Source organism: Cucurbita moschata, unplaced genomic scaffold, assembly GCF_002738365.1.
Source record: "Cucurbita moschata cultivar Rifu unplaced genomic scaffold, Cmos_1.0 Cmo_Scf00285, whole genome shotgun sequence".
NCBI classification, from domain to species: domain Eukaryota; kingdom Viridiplantae; phylum Streptophyta; class Magnoliopsida; order Cucurbitales; family Cucurbitaceae; genus Cucurbita; species Cucurbita moschata.
The window spans coordinates 1-16,436 of record NW_019268801.1 but is presented as its reverse complement, the minus strand read 5'-3'; the positions used below and the strand labels follow the sequence as shown (position 1 = coordinate 16,436).

At 36.2% G+C, this 16,436-nt stretch overlaps 2 protein-coding genes across 2 annotated transcripts; both read right to left on the bottom strand.

Annotated features, from left to right (window-relative positions):
- Nucleotides 1-2,818: 2,818 nt before the first annotated feature.
- On the bottom strand, nucleotides 2,819-4,534 carry LOC111440472 (exopolygalacturonase-like). The gene is made up of 4 exons (XM_023077530.1): nucleotides 4,388-4,534; nucleotides 4,005-4,304; nucleotides 3,213-3,731; nucleotides 2,819-3,115 (listed from the first exon to the last, which is right to left on the bottom strand). Exons 1-4 carry the CDS (start codon nucleotides 4,532-4,534, stop codon nucleotides 2,870-2,872), a joined length of 1,212 nt encoding a protein of 403 aa, XP_022933298.1. The 3' UTR covers nucleotides 2,819-2,869.
- Nucleotides 4,535-13,583: 9,049 nt separating this feature from the next.
- On the bottom strand, nucleotides 13,584-15,319 carry LOC111440473 (exopolygalacturonase-like). The gene is made up of 4 exons (XM_023077531.1): nucleotides 15,173-15,319; nucleotides 14,790-15,089; nucleotides 13,978-14,496; nucleotides 13,584-13,880 (listed from the first exon to the last, which is right to left on the bottom strand). The coding sequence occupies exons 1-4, from the start codon at nucleotides 15,317-15,319 to the stop codon at nucleotides 13,635-13,637; spliced, it is 1,212 nt and encodes a 403-aa protein (XP_022933299.1). The 3' UTR covers nucleotides 13,584-13,634.
- Between the last annotated feature and the right edge of the window lie 1,117 nt (nucleotides 15,320-16,436).

The window sequence follows — 16,436 nt, the reverse complement described above, 5'->3', positions numbered from 1 at the left end:
ATTTCAAAAAATACTCCATAAGTGGCCCCATTATAGGGTCATAAAAATGCAAACACATTCAATAATGATTTAGGGGCCTATCTCTAACATCATAGGATTGGCCTCTAGTCTCAGACAAATTAGATGTGTAGTACGTCCCTACACACGACTCATACATGTGAGTGTGAATCCTCAGGGTGCTCACACTCCCCTAGATCCTCTGGTCAAGCTAATTTGTAGCGACATCCAGAGGTCAGTGGAACCCCATAGTGTCTTGCGCCTCATGAACACCCTCATCTGTGTGCATTCGCACTCATCATCATACTGTGCACATTCACACTCATCATTAATATTTTGTGAGCGTCAGTAATGAAGCCAAAAATTTTAACAGAACCCAATAAAATCGAAAACTCAAAAAGAATTTCACTTCTTTACATGATTTTTTTGTGGTAAATTGTCATAAGTTTTGATTTGATTTGGAGATCTTATGACAAGGTGGAGATTGTTGTAAATTGTCAAAAGTTTTGATTTGATTTGGTTAGGTTATTTGGATTAGATTTGATAACGTAGGTTATTTGGATTAGATTTGATAACTAGGTTATTTGGATTAGATTTGATAACCTTGGTTATTTGGATTAGATTTGATAACTTGGTTATTTGGATTAGATTTGATAACCTTGGTTATTTGTATTAGATTTGATTGGTTATTTGGATGTTATTTGGATTAGATTTAGTCTCAGTCGGAGATTTGATTCTGTAATGCTATATAATGAGAGAGTTCTCCCTCCATTCGGAATATCCACTCCTAACAAGTGGTATCGGGATTTGGGAGAGTTTTGGGTGTCAAATCGTATTTGTTGAGTGACACACTGGTGAGAATTTGGGAGAGTTTTGGGTTCACATCATATTTGTTGAGTGACACATTGGTGAGAGTCTTTGTAGTGTGATAGTGAGTATTCACTTGTAACACTTGGTTTATTAGTGATTTCTCTCCATTCTGGATATCCATTCCTAACAAGTGGTATCGGTATTTGGGAGAGTTTTGGGTGTCACATCGTATTTGTTGAGTGACACATTGGTGAGAGTCTTGGTAGTGTGATAGTGAGGTATTCACTTGTAACACTTGGGTTTTTTAGTGATTGGTCCGTGGATGTAAAAGAACTTCTTATCTCCGAACCACGTAAATATATTGGTGTCTCTTTGTGTAATTTTGTTCATTGGTGTTGTGAGTACAGTAGTTCCGCTTCCGGCGCCCAACATTTTTTTTTTGTTAGAATGGTTAAAGATTATCCTCTAGAAAATGAAGAACGTTTACCAAATTATAAATGTTAGAAAATTAGAGAAGACATCTAAGAACAACAAGATGCACGAGATTGAGAAGGAATTTCAAGAGGTCGCCTAACATAAGATTGCTCCAAACTAAACATGCCTAACTTTTGAATCCCAGGGTTGAGCCACCAAAAATAGGTAATGTGATTTTTAGATATATTTTTTTATTCTTAGAGGCAATTCAAAACAAGTAAATAATATGACCATATCATTGAAGATGCAAAGGGATTTGTGGGGGCCATCGGGTGCCAAATCTGGATTACAAATCCCGGTCCAAATTCTAGGTACGAGTTTACATCTTAGGAAACATCAGACTAAGGGAAAAAAAATGCTAAAAGGAACCGTGTTGATTTGTGCCGACAAATTTCACTCCTAGAAGCAATTCATGACAAGTTGGTAATGTAGCCATATCACAGTGATGCAGAGGAATGTCTAGGGAATCAGTTGCCGGATCCAAGTTTCAAATTCCGGTCTAAAGCTTCAACATGGGGCACCATTTGCCATTTCCAAAAAGCTTCGTATCCATTCTTCTTCTTAGATATCATTCTAAACATAAAAATCAAAAGATTTAATTATTTAACCACGGTTTTTGGGGTTGAATAAGTTTATGATCCAAATAATTGAGTTAGGTCGAAGAAAATATCTCAACTCCACCAAGCTCAACTCGCGAGGAACAAATATCTTAAGACTTGAAAAACACGAAACAGAGCATTGATGGACACAATGTTTTGTTTTTATCTTCTTTCTTTTGCGATTTTTGTCGTTTTTTGCCCCAATTTTTATAAGTTCTTGCAGAGTAAACTCCTAGAACATTTAGCTACTTTTGATATTTAATTTCTCTAGGATTAGCGACATTTTTCGTGAAGCTAAGTATGGTAGAACAGTTAAGAAATGGAGATAAATAGTTAGATAATTTGATATTAAATGTAAATTCCTAGAATACAGATTACTTGTCGCTTAATTTTCTAATCTAAAACCTAATGTCTTTCAAGACTGATCTAAAAATTGCAACCGAATGTACACCATTGACGAAAAAGATAGATTTAAGGATACGACTCACTAGATTTGTCCCTTCTAGTGTCAATTCTTCTTTCACAATATTGATGGATCGGTGCGATATCCAACGAATATAGTTAGGACATTCGATTTGACTTATCATTTTGTCTCCAAAATTTCTAATGGTAAATGATTTGTTTAGGGTTACCAATGGAGAGGGGAGTTAGATATTTTTTATGATTACAGATTTTGTTTTGTTTTTTTTTTGTTTTTTTGTTGAAGTAACTGGTTTTTTGAATAATAGTCCTTACCGTTATATTGTCTTATTCAGAATTCAAATCTAAAACGAAAAAACAAAGAGCAAAACCATTTTATTTTATAACGTCGAGGTACTAAAAACGTTACATTGTTCACGACACAAGACTTCCTTCAAACATTTGACCATCATATATATTTCGAAAAGTAAACAAAAGAAACTCAAAAGACAGAGAAATTAAAATTGATAGAGCTGTCTTCTTTTAATTAAGGTTATCGGTTAGTTTGAAGTACTATGGCAATCAACAATTCATGGGACAACATAAGGAGATGAACAGATTTTAGGGTTCTGTTTTCCTGAAATGATGGGTCTCACATTCGTGCATTGAGATGTAATAGGACCTTTTATTCCATTGTAAGTGAGGTCAATATCACCGACTTTTACTTCGTCACATGGTAAGTGACGGCTGCAAATAAGTTTGATTGCCACTGGAGTTGCACAACTTCCTCTAATGTTCTTAAAGCTCACTTTACTAATCTTAATTTTCGAAGGAATCTGAAAATCAAAATGAGACAACAAATTTCTGTAAGTGGTTTATTTGTGAAAGTTATAGTGACAAAATCAATCAAAGCTTTGAGAATGCGATCAATACCTTCCGATTGCACTGATTCCACGGACAATACTCTTGGTCTATTAGAATAGGGTTGCTAACATTGACCATTATAATGTCCAAAAACTGCATATTGGTGGCGGTGCCGCTAGCAGCAGAAGCTGGCCACGTTTTGATCCTAACACCATTAGTGGTGTTAATTATCGTGCAGTTATTTACGATGACACCTTCAACGGGTTCTTCGTTAGTGTATCTTCCAAGACTTCCGATGCTTATGCCATGTCCTGGCCCACATGTCACGTTGGTGATGTTAATTTGTTTGCTTCCATCTCCAAGAGAAATGCAATCATCTCCTGTTGCAATTTTGGACATTGTGATTGCGATCCTATTTGATCGACCGATGTGTATTCCATCAGTGTTGGGACTGTTTTCTGGTGCAGTTATATTGATATTATGGAATGTGAGGTTGTTGCAGCCGAGGACGTTGATATGGAAGTTCTTGCTATCAAGTGACGTTATTCTCTTCACGATTGAATTGGTGATGAAGTTGAACCTCAAACTCTAAACATTTTGTATAATCAAATAATATTTTGTGAGCATCAGTAAGGAAGCCAAAAAAATTTAACAGAACCCAATAAAATCGAAAACTCATAAAGAATTTCACTCCTTTACATGCTTTTTTCTTTTTTTTCTTTTTTGTTAGAATGGTTAAAGATAATCCTCTAGAAAATGAAGAACCTTTACCAAATTAAAAATGTTAGAAGATTAGAGAAGATGCCTAAAAACAACAAGATTCCCGAGATTGAGAAGGAAAGCTGAAGGAATATTGCTTACAATGGGGAGTTGGGCACAATTTATGCGTTTATGGCAATCATTCTTTTTCCAAGCTGCCTTTCCTTGGCCATCAAAAACTCCTTCACCTGATAATGTCAATCTATCAATACGTTCAAAAGTAATCCAATTATTTCCCTGAAGACTTTTTGGTGCCTGCAATGTTCCTCCAAGTTGAAAGTCAATTGGGCTATTACAAGGTCCTTTAAATATCCCTTCCTTTACTTTAAATATCCCTCCCGGAATAACAATCGCACTAGAACGATTGGACGTGCATGCATCCTTCCATGCATTTGCTAAAGCCTACATGTCACAAGTAACAAAAATTAGCAAACAATTGATCAACTCAACTCGTGATAATATTGTTGTTCATACTGTATATTTACCTTCGTGATGTCAGTACCAGGCACTATGGTACCATATCTTTTCAAAGGAAAAACAACATCGGCACTAGATTGAGCATCGACGGTAAAATCTAACAATAATAGCATCAAAACTGTAGCAATCAAGAAACTCGATTGGATCGTACTCATGATGCCCTTGCTTTCTTTTCTATTTTTATGTATATTGCTTGAAAACTAGTGAGAGACAATGATATTTCATTTTAGATTTGGAACCTTTATGTATTTAATAATGCCAATTGAAGAATAGAAATCAAGTTGGATGGAACTAACCGAAGTTATGGTTCCATCTCCCTCTCTTAATCCAAACGTAATTGATAACTAAATGTTGTTTATTGTTTCGCTAAGTTGTTCATCAATGGTTGTGTTGCAATATCTCTCTCACTCGCCTACGAACAGTTGAATCTAAAAGAAACTAGGCATTGGTCATACCAAACGAAGTACTTTTTATAGAAGGAAACAAGCTTTAGGCCACGAACTAATGGTAGCCTTGAGATACATACATACATGCATACATACATACATAGATACATACATACATACATACATACATACATACATACATACATACATATATATATATATATACGTGATGGTGTTAATATAACGCATGCGGAAGCAATTTGAATCTTAGGCACTTTTAGAACATCAATTATTGTAAATAACTAGCATGTTCATAAGTATTAAAACTTAATGAGTTTAAATACTAATCTCTTGTAGTTCAAACTCCTTTTGCCTCACGAACCGGTTTTGAACCACCACTAGTGTCTTCTCCACTATCCTCCGGCCTTAGAACGGGATTGTGGAATCCGGTGTGTGACTAAACTTGGGAGGGATTTTGTATATGTGAAGAGAGTGTTTGTGAGAGGTTTTTCTCAAGGTTTTTCACCAAGATAAAGAAGACCTTCCATGTATCATGATCACTCTATTTAAAGAGTAATATTTGCATGTTCATGCAAATTTGAGATCACCAAATTTTGATACTTAAAATTCCACTCAAATGTTTGGGATTATGTGGCAAGCATGCATGTTTGAGTTAACCAAATTTTGACACTCAAAATTCCACTCAAACTTGTGGGGTTTATTTGGCAAGCATGTAAGTTTGGTTAAACCAAATTTTGACACCTCAAAATTCAACTAACATGGATTTTTCCATTAGATGAAAGTCAACATTTTGACTTTCTTCATATTAATTCAACAATTAATTTGAATAATGAATTTCAAAATTAAAGTAACATTAAATGATTAATTAAACTATTTAATTAATATTTAATATTAATTCAAATTCCAATCCCAATCAATTCCGACACATAATTGATTAAGATATTTAAATCTTATTTAAATATCTCAGATTCTCTCTTTTTGTTTAATTCGTAAATAAAACAAAATTGCGGTTAAATATATCGTATATATATGTAACGCATATTCCCTAATTTGAATTCGAACACTTCGAACTCACTCGTCACACTGTTCTATGGTTTAGTCCGATATGAGCTAGCAGAGGGACCTAATGGACCTATAGATCATGGGCTCCAACGATCCAAGATTAACCGGTTAAACTCATTAACCTGGTTAACCAACATTCGTTAACTACTAGGACACTCCACTATAGCCTAGTAGTTGCACTCCCCTCACTATAGATATATTTCTGTCCATCTGATATAACCATGATTAGTAAGTCGATCCTTCACAGGTTGTTCGTAACTAGAGCTGGGTCAATTTACCGTTTTACCCCTGAAGTTACTTCTTGTTCCTTATGTCTCACTGATCCTCTAATGAACAATTGGTTTGTGGTCCAACCAGTAAACCGAATCCCTCTCAGGCCAATGAGAGGGTGGGGCCCCTTGTTCAAGACCTGGAGTCAGTGCTTAAGGGAACTACCTTTCTTCTATCCCTAAAAGTGGGTAGGAGTGAATTCCGTCTTGCACCCCACGTCCCCAGCCATTCACCCAGTCTTACCCCTGAAATGGGAGGCCTGTTGAGTCGGCGAACTAGAGCCACTCTCACCCATGCAAATCTAAGGATAATTCCGAATAAACAGGAGTTCATGGTTAGCTCAGGATTAAAACCGAGTTACCTAGGTTATCGAATGAAAAGAAAATCAGTCTCAACAGTAAACGACATTATAAAGTGAGAGTGGTTTTCTTCATGGTCCGATCTTATGCAATACTCATTGCATAGGACGCCCCCACTCACATGTCTCCACATGTACAATTTAGTGATCACATTGTTTATATCATATACAAAAGTGGGCCGCATCCATAGTGTCCCCAGAATAAGGTACTCAGCCTTATCCTTATACTATAGATCATTTTGACTATATACTTGAACTTGATCCACTCTTATGTCTCTACATATAGTTCAAGTAATCATACTATAGCCAGAGTGTTCTTAGTTTATTGGATTTAGATTAATGATCGTAAAGTTCACTTTATTCAATAACAATTTTTACTGAATAAACATCAATAATAACTTTATTGAAAATAGAATATATCTTTGTTTACAAACTATGAGTTTTAGGACATAAAACCCAACAAATTCCCACTTGGACTAAAACTCTAGTTGGGTTTTATAACGTTGAGTAGAGAGAAATACAATAAACTAGGGCATCACATACTGATGCCTTTTCTCCCACTTGCCCTAAATTACATAACTCGTAGTCCTAGACTCACTAGGTGCCCTTCAAACACTTTAGCCGTGAGGGGCTTTGTAAATGGATCAGCAATGTTGTGCTCTGAAGCTATCTGTGTGACGATCACATCTCCTCGTTGCACAATCTCCCTTATGAGATGATATTTGCGCTCAATATGTTTTCCTCGCTTATGGCTTCTTGGTTCTTTTGAATTTGCAACTGCTCCACTGTTATCACAATAAAGAGTGACGGGAAGATGCATATTTGGAACGACTTCCAAATCAGTTAAGAACTTCCTAAGCCATACAGATTCTTTCGCTGCTTCACAAGCAGCAACATACTCAGCCTCCATGGTGGAATCAGCAATGCAACCTTGCTTTATGCTTCTCCATATTATTGCTCCTCCGTTCAGAGTGAAGACAGATCCTGATGTCGATTTCCTCGAATCTACATCGGTCTGAAAATCTGAGTCAGTGTACCCTGTAAGGATCAGATCCTTAGCACCGTACATTAGCATATAGTCCCTCGTTCTCCTAAGATACTTGAGGATATTCTTAACGGCAGTCCAATGAGCACGTCCCGGATTGGACTGATATCTGCTGACAATTCCCACAGCATAGCATATGTCGGGTCGGGTACAAAGCATGGCATACATCAGACTACCGACCGCTGATGCATAGGGAATGTGTTTCATATCCTCAACTTCTTGAGGTGTCTTAGGACTTTGTTCCTTCGACAAATGAACTCCATGCCTGAAAGGTAATAATCCTTTCTTGGAGTCCTGCATCTTATATCGAATCAACATTTTGTCGATGTACGATGCTTGAGACAATGCTAGTGTTTTGTTCTTGCGATTCCGAACAATTTGGATTCCAAGAACAAACTGAGCCTCTCCCAAATCTTTCATTTGGAATTGTGTCGCCAGCCAATGCTTAATGTCAGTCAGAATTCCCACATCATTTCCAATGAGTAGGATATCGTCAACGTACAACACCAGGAAAGCTACTGTAGAGTTGACTATCCTTTTATAAACACAAGGTTCGTCAACATTCTGTTTAAAGCCATAAGATTTGATCGCAGTATCAAACTTTATATTCCAGGATCGAGATGCTTGCTTCAACCCATAAATGGATCTTTTAAGCTTGCAAACCCTTTGCTCGTGATCCTGTTCAATGAACCCCTCTGGTTGAGCCATATAGATACTCTCTTCAAGATTGCCGTTTAGAAAAGCTGTCTTAACATCCATTTGCCAAATTTCATAATCATAAAATGTGGCAATAGACAAGAGTATTCTTATTGATTTAAGCATAGCAACAGGAGAGAAGGTTTCTTCATAGTCCACCCCCTCTCTTTGGGTATAACCCTTTGCTACTAGTCGTGCTTTAAAGGTCTGTACCTTACCGGTTTGGTCTCGTTTCCTCTTATAGATCCATTTGCAACCAATAGGTTTTACCCCATCCGGTTGATCTACAAGTTCCCAGACTGAATTGAAGTACATTGACTCCATTTCAAGATTCATGGCTTTAATCCACTGATCTCTATCCTCATCATTCATTGCCTGTTTATAGGTCAATGGATCCTCAACGCCATCATCAGGTATGATGACTTGAGTTTCTGCCAAACCCAAGTAACGATCGGGTTGAGTTATAACCCTCCCACTACGTCGAGGCATTCTCAACTCTTGAGAAGGATGTGATTGACCAGAAGTGTCAGCTCCATCAACAACTCTGGTTGAAGGACCAGCTTGATCAACAACTCTTGTTGTTTTATCAGTAGCTTCTTTAGAAATCTCACTTAATACTAGTTTGCTACGAGGTTGATGATTTCTTACGTGGTCTTCCTCTAAGAATGTAGCGTTCGTTGATACAAACACTCTATTTTCTTGAGGATCATAAAACAAACCACCTTTCGTCTCTTTGGGGTATCCTACGAATAGACATAATTTTGAACGACGTTCTAATTTCTTGGGATTTTGCAACAACACATGTGCTGGACATCCCCAAATTCTGAAGTGACGTAAACTACCTTTACGCCCTTTCCATAACTCATAAGGTGTTTCTGAAACACTCTTAGTAGGAACCATGTTCAAAATGTATGTAGCAGTCTCCACTGCATATCCCCAAAACGGATCGGGTAATTGAGCGAAACTCATCATAGACCGAACCATGTCTAATAGAGTTCTATTTCTCCTTTCTGATACACCATTTTGTTGAGGCATACCAGGGGCTGAGAGTTGAGACCTTATTCCATGTTCTATCATATAGTCCTGAAATCTTAAATCCGTCCATGTACTCTCCTCCTCGATCTGATCGAAGTGTTTTAATAGTTTTACCTAATAGATTCTGAACCTCAGTCTTATACTCTCTGAATTTTTCAAGAGCTTCGGACTTGTGATGCATTAGGTAAAGATAGCCATACCTTGAATAATCATCAATAAAACTGATGAAATATTCATACCCTCCTCGTGCTTTGACATTCATTGGACCACAGAGATCTGTATGCACGAGTTCTAAGGTTTCTTTGGCTCTATAACCTTTTTCGCAAAATGATCGTTTAGTCATTTTACCCTCAAGACAAGACTCACATGGAGGTAAAGAATTGTCTTCTAACTTATTTAGAAGTCCTCTTTTAACCAATCTCTCAATCCTATTGAGATTAATGTGGCCTAGTCTTAAATGCCAAAGATAGGTATTAGGAGAAATCTTTTGTCGTTTATTTTGAGTTTCAGCTGTTTTAAACATCTCAGTATTTAAAATAGCTTTTGTTTTGCTCGGTTTTAACATATATAAGTTGTTTTCTAGTTTTGCAGAACAAATATGAATACCTCTTTTGCAAATGAACACTTCATTGATTTCAAAAGATACTTTATACAACTGTTCTAATAAACAAGAGATGGATATTAGATTTCTTTTCATTCCTGGAACAAAAAGTACATTATCTAATATAATGAATCTATCTCCAAAAAACAACTTTAAATTTCCCACTGATCTTGCTGAGACAACCTCTCCTGTTCCAACCCTGAGTGTTATCTCGCCGTCCGCAAGCATTCTCCAGGAGCTAGTTTCCTGGTAAAAAGAACAAATATGATTAGTCGCCCCTGAATCTAGTATCCAAGTTGAGTTGTCATACTCTACTAAACACATTTCTACAACGAGTAAATCATATTTACCTTGTTGTGTCTTTTCGGCTTTCTTCTCTGCAAGGTATTTTGGGCAGTTTCTCTTCCAGTGCCCGTTTTCGTTGCAATGGAAACATTTTCCTTTATCTGCTTTTTGAACCTTGTTCTTGCGGTTAGTAGGAATCTTATTTTTCCCTTTTCCCTTCTTCTTCATCAAAACACTTTTAGAAGTTGAAGGTCCAGACTTATTTTTGGAGGACGATCCTCGTAGTAATTTCTTGGAGATGGCAACATTTGCTTCTCCTGTTTGTCCCTTGTTTGTTAAGAGGGACTGATAAGTCTGTAGCTCATTGAGAAGAGCAGTCAAGTTATATTCTATTTTGTTCATAACCACATTGGTGCGGAACTGGAAGAAGCTCTTCGGAAGAGACATCATGATAAAACTGACTTGACTCTTCTCATCAATGACAGCTTCATTTTCTTCTGCCACATTGAAATGGACCATCATGTCCAGGACATGTTCTCTAACTGAGGTCCCTTCTTTCATACGGCAGTTGTAAATGTATTTTATGGCTTCATGTCTAAGGGAGAAGGACGGTTGTCCAAACATCCCTTTTAGAGATTCCATAATCTCTTTAGCAGTACCCATAACATCGTGTTTCTTAGCCAAAACATCAGATATGCTGGCTAGAATGTACACTCGGGCTTTGTCATTTGCCTTTATCCATCTGTCATATGCATCCCGAGCTGTTCGGTTTGCATTTGAGTTTGGGTTTGGAGGACACTCCTCAGTTAAAACAAACTTTAAATCATCAATGACCAGTATTGTGTTTAGGTTTGATTTCCAAGTTGTGTAGTTGTCGCCGTTTAATTTCTCAGAAGCGAGTAATTGTACTATTGAGTTTGTCATGCTGTGATATAAAGAAAATTCTATTAGTGATTTGACTTAATCCTGTTTAATCCAATCAGTTTTAGCAAATATAATAATGCACCCAAATCATTATTAATTTGCAACGATACTTTAGTGAGTTAGAGCAACTGCTACCGAGGGGCAGTCAATCACTCATTCACTAAACCAAGACATTCTTGACTTAAACACTAATTCCAGAATAACTCTTGTTCCTATAGTGTTTTAGTTATCGCTATTTTGGTCAAGAATATACTAACTCTTAGTAATTCTTCGCAAGTGTGACCCACCAATTTCAGACCTCAGAAATCGGTCCCAACAACGCTATCGAATGAAAAAGCCAAAGTTGGGAATGGACTTAAGAAATCCTATCCATTTCTGGAGTTTGCGTTGTTCCGACTCCCATGTTACGACCCTCCGAATGGGTAGTTGCTCTAGGGCAACATGCAGGCGGAACATGGGAATCTCACGGTGCAACCTAGTGGTGGAGACCATAGGACGTGTTGACTTCCTTCTCCCACTTACTATAAATACTTTCTCAATTCACCTTGTTATTGACTCATGCAAATACCTTCCGAATGGAGGACGCTCCCAGGGCGACACGAGGCCGAGCATGAATCTCACTGTGTGAATTTTACAGAGAGCGTGAAGAGAAAACGATGTATCTTATACACCTTTTTCCTCCCACTAAGTATTTTAGATGGTTGGGTATACTCTTTACTTAAGTATATTCCGGCTAATTAAATATAACTTAAGTCTAGGTGATTTTTCTAAATCTTACATCACTTAAGCATGCTCATAAAACTGGGCTAACTAAGCTCAAGTACTGGTCCGATCTCCAGGTAGTGGGTGTTCCGTAAACCGTCAACTTAAGTACCTTCAGCCTTAGACAAGATCGTGCCAGGTGAGCTTTCTTGTAACCGCAATTTTATAAGACATCGACCCTTTTTAACTGTTAAAATTGATCGTGCTCGGTTCTTAACCCTTAGTGAGCATGCACTTATCTTTATTATAGATTTTAACGTCTACCTCATTTTATGACGTTGAAAATAACCTATAACATGCTTTATATAACAATTTATATAATCATCCATTCCATGCAATAATATAACAATTATATCTATCACTCATGCAACCCTAAGACATGCATACTATACATTATAACACTTATAACATACTTGGAATGCATGAAACATGCTTAGCCTATGGTGGGATTTTAAATCTATATGACATACTTTATGCATATACATTTTCTATTTAATTAAAACATACATTCATAATGCATAATTAATTAAACACACTAAAGTGGGTTGGTTTTGGCATTTTAAAGCAAGCAATTAACTAAATTATTACATTAATAATTAAAAATAACTTGAGCCGCTCCCGAGGATCACGAACTGGACAAACCAACCCTTAAAAATGTTCAATCGGTCCCCAACGACAGAAAAGACACCCGAACCGCCTCTTCCATCTTCTTCGGTTCAGCTTGCTTATCTCTTCCATTTTCGATCAATTACAACCTAAAATGGACTCTAATGACTCCATAAAAATTACAGACCTTTCTTCATTCATTAAAGCCCATACACCTTAGGCTTATTACAATAATTGTATCAAATGGAAGCATAAAAAAATGCCAAAACCAAAACCATCCACTTTAGCAACCACAAATTTCATGCATGAAATGGTACCCACCATGATCAAATTAATGTAAATAAAGTGCCTAAAACTTGCTCTGATACCAATTGATGGTGTTAATATAACACATGCAGAAGCAATTTGGATCTTAGGCACTTTTAGAACATCAATTATTGTAAATAACTAGCATGTTCATAAGTATTAAAACTTAATGAGTTTAAATACTAACCTCTTGTAGTTCAAACTCCTTTTGCCTCACGAACCGGTTTCGAACCACCACTAGTGTCTTCTCCACTATCCTCCGGCCTTAGAACGGGATTGTGGAATCCGGTGAGTGACTAAACTTGGGAGGGATTTTGTATATGTGAAGAGAGTGTTTGTGAGAGGTTTTTCTCAAGGTTTTTCACCAAGATAAAGAAGACCTTCCACGTATCATGATCACTCTATTTAAAGAGTCATGTTTGCATGTTCATGTAAATTTGAGATCACCAAATTTTGACACTTAAAATTTGACTCAAATGTTTGGGATTATGTGGCAAGCATGCATGTTTGAGTTAACCAAATTTTGACACTCAAAATTCCACTCAAACTTGTGGAGTTTATTTGGCAAGCATGTAAGTTTGTTTTGTTTTTTTTTTTGTTTTTTTTTTGTTGAAGTAACTGGTTTTTTGAATAATAGTCCTTACCGTTATAATGTCTTATTATGAATTCAAATCTAAAATGAAAAAACCAAGAGCAAAACCATTTTATTTTATAATGTCGAGGTACTAAAAACGTTACATTGTTTACGACACAAGACTTCCTTCAAAAATTTGACCATCATATATATTTCGAAAAGTAAACAAAAGAAACTCAAAAGACAGAGAAATTAAAATGGATAGAGCTGTCTTCTTTTAATTAAGGTTATCGGTTAGTTTGAAGTACTATGGCAATCAACAATTCATGGGACAACATAAGGAGATGAACAGATTTTAGGGTTCTGTTTTCCTGAAATGATGGGTCTCACATTCGTGCATTGAGATGTAATAGAACCTTTTATTCCATTGTAAGTGAGGTCAATGTCACCGACTTTTACTTCGTCACATGGTAAGTGACGGCTGCAAATAAGTTTGATTGCCACTGGAGTTGCACAACTTCCTCTAATGTTCTTAAAGCTCACTTTACTAATCTTAATTTTCGAAGGAATCTGAAAATCAAAATGAGACAACAAATTTCTGTAAGTGGTTTATTTGTGAAAGTTATAGTGACAAAATCAATCAAAGCTTTGAGAATGCGATCAATACCTTCCGATTGCACTGATTCCACGGACAATACTCTTGGTCTATTAGAATAGGGTTGCTAACATTGACCATTATAATGTCCAAAAACTGCATATTGGTGGCGGTGCCGCTAGCAGCAGAAGCTGGCCACCTTTTGATCCTGACACCATTAGTGGTGTTAATTATCGTGCAGTTCTTTACGATGACACCTTCAACGGGTTCTTCGTTAGTGTATCTTCCAAGACTTCCGATGCTTATGCCATGTCCTGGCCCACATGTCACGTTGGTGATGTTAATTTGTTTGCTTCCATCTCCAAGAGAAATGCAATCATCTCCTGTTGCAATTTTGGACATTGTGATTGCAATCCTATTTGATCGACCGATGTGTATTCCATCAGTGTTGGGACTGTTTTCTGGTGCAGTTATATTGATATTATGGAATGTGAGGTTGTTGCAGCCGAGGACGTTGATATGGAAGTTCTTGCTGTCAAGTGACGTTATTCTCTTCACGATTGAATTGGTGATGAAGTTGAACCTCAAACTCTAAACATTTTGTATAATCAAATAATATTTTGTGAGCATCAGTAAGGAAGCAAAAAAAATTTAACAGAACCCAATAAAATCGAAAACTCATAAAGAATTTCACTCCTTTACATGCTTTTTTCTTTTTTTTTTCTTTTTTCTTTTTTGCTTTTGTTTTGTTAGAATGGTTAAAGATAATCCTCTAGAAAATGAAGAACCTTTACCAAATTAAAAATGTTAGAAGATTAGAGAAGATGCCTAAAAACAACAAGATTCCCGAGATTGAGAAGGAAAGCTGAAGGAATATTGCTTACAATGGGGAGTTGGGCACAATTTATGCGTTTATGACAATCATTCTTTTTCCAAGCTGCCTTTCCTTGACCATCAAAAACTCCTTCACCTGATAATGTCAATCTATCAATACGTTCAAAAGTAATCCAATTATTTCCCTGAAGACTTTTTGGTGCCTGCAATGTTCCTCCAAGTTGAAAGTCAATTGGGCTATTACAAGGTCCTTTAAATATCCCTTCCTTTACATTAAATATCCCTCCCGGAATAACAATCGCACTAGAACGATTGGACGTGCATGCATCCTTCCATGCATTTGCTAAAGCCTACATGTCACAAGTAACAAAAATTAGCAAACAATTAATCAACTCAACTCGTGATAATATTGTTGTTCGTACTGTATATTTACCTTAGTGATGTCAGTACCAGGCACTATGTTACCATATCTTTTCAAAGGAAAAACAACATCGGCACTAGATTGAGCATCGACGGTAAAATCTAACAATAATAGCATCAAAATTGTAGCAATCAAGAAACTCGATTGGATCGTACTCATGATGCCCTTGCTTTCTTTTCTATTTTTATGTATATTGCTTGAAAACTAGTGAGAGACAATGATATTTCATTTTAGATTTGGAACCTTTATGTATTTAATAATGACAATTGAAGAATAGAAATCAAGTTGGATGGACCTAACCGAAGTTATGGTTCCATCTCCCTCTCTTAATCCAAACGTAATTGATAACTAAATGTTGTTTATTTTTTCGCTAAATTTTTCATCAATGGTTGTGTTGCACTATCTCTATCACTCGCCTACGAACAGTTGAATCTCAAAGAAACTAGGCATTGGTCATACCAAACGAAGTACTTTTTATAGAAGGAAACAAGCTTTACGGCCACGAACTAATGGTAGCCTTGTACAAACAGTAGCCTATATATACGTACGTACGTGTGTGTGTATATTATGGATTAATTTATTTGAGAGAATTAAAATTAACGGTGGAATTGGAAGTTTGTATTTGTATTTCTCTGCTTCCCCACAAAGAAACCTAGATTTACCATAATTTCTAAGTCTCTTTTATCCCCAAGGGATGTGGGTGTTTTGTTGAAACTCATCCAAGCCCGACCAAAATTACTATTTTAGCCCTCATTAATTACCCACAACTACTATTCTTTTGTCTACCTTTATTTATTTTTAAATGACGCTAACCTAATGAAATGAAAATGAAAAAATATATATATTTATAGTCGTGTAAAACTTAAAATTCAAATTAGATATCTGATGGCGTATAGATTCGGAATACGAACTTGTTGGTTGGTGGTGTCCATAAATTCAATTAACATTGGTACAGGGCACGGCGAGGCAGTCCCCCACACACTCTAGTCAAGATTGTTAAGTATACATAGCTAGCTCAGCCATTAGAGTTAAAAGTCCATTCATGTTTAAAAGGTATTACTCAAATTTAAGAGTCTTTTTAAAATATTTTAAAAGTTGAAAGATATTTTTGAAAATGTTTAATGTATTTTCAAATCAAAGTACTAACTCTTTTCATCCAAAATTAATGATAATTTTATTATTATTTATTTTTAAAGATTAAGGAGCTTATTGAAAATTTTGAAAATTCAAAAGTTTGAAGTTTTAGATTATTTTTATTAATTTAATAAAAAATAAA

Excerpts from the sequence above, each read along its gene's own strand:
- LOC111440473 (XM_023077531.1), bottom strand. The coding sequence starts at position 15,319 with ATGAGTACGATCCAATCGAGTTTCTTGATTGCTACAATTTTGATGCTA. Across the intron at positions 15,090-15,172 it reads CTGGTACTGACATCACTAAG|GCTTTAGCAAATGCATGGAA; the intron begins GTAAATATACAG and ends TGTGACATGTAG. Across the intron at positions 13,881-13,977 it reads GGAATCAGTGCAATCGGAAG|ATTCCTTCGAAAATTAAGAT; the intron begins GTATTGATCGCA and ends TTTGATTTTCAG.
- LOC111440472 (XM_023077530.1), bottom strand. The coding sequence starts at position 4,534 with ATGAGTACGATCCAATCGAGTTTCTTGATTGCTACAGTTTTGATGCTA. Across the intron at positions 4,305-4,387 it reads CTGGTACTGACATCACGAAG|GCTTTAGCAAATGCATGGAA; the intron begins GTAAATATACAG and ends TGTGACATGTAG. Across the intron at positions 3,116-3,212 it reads GGAATCAGTGCAATCGGAAG|ATTCCTTCGAAAATTAAGAT; the intron begins GTATTGATCGCA and ends TTTGATTTTCAG.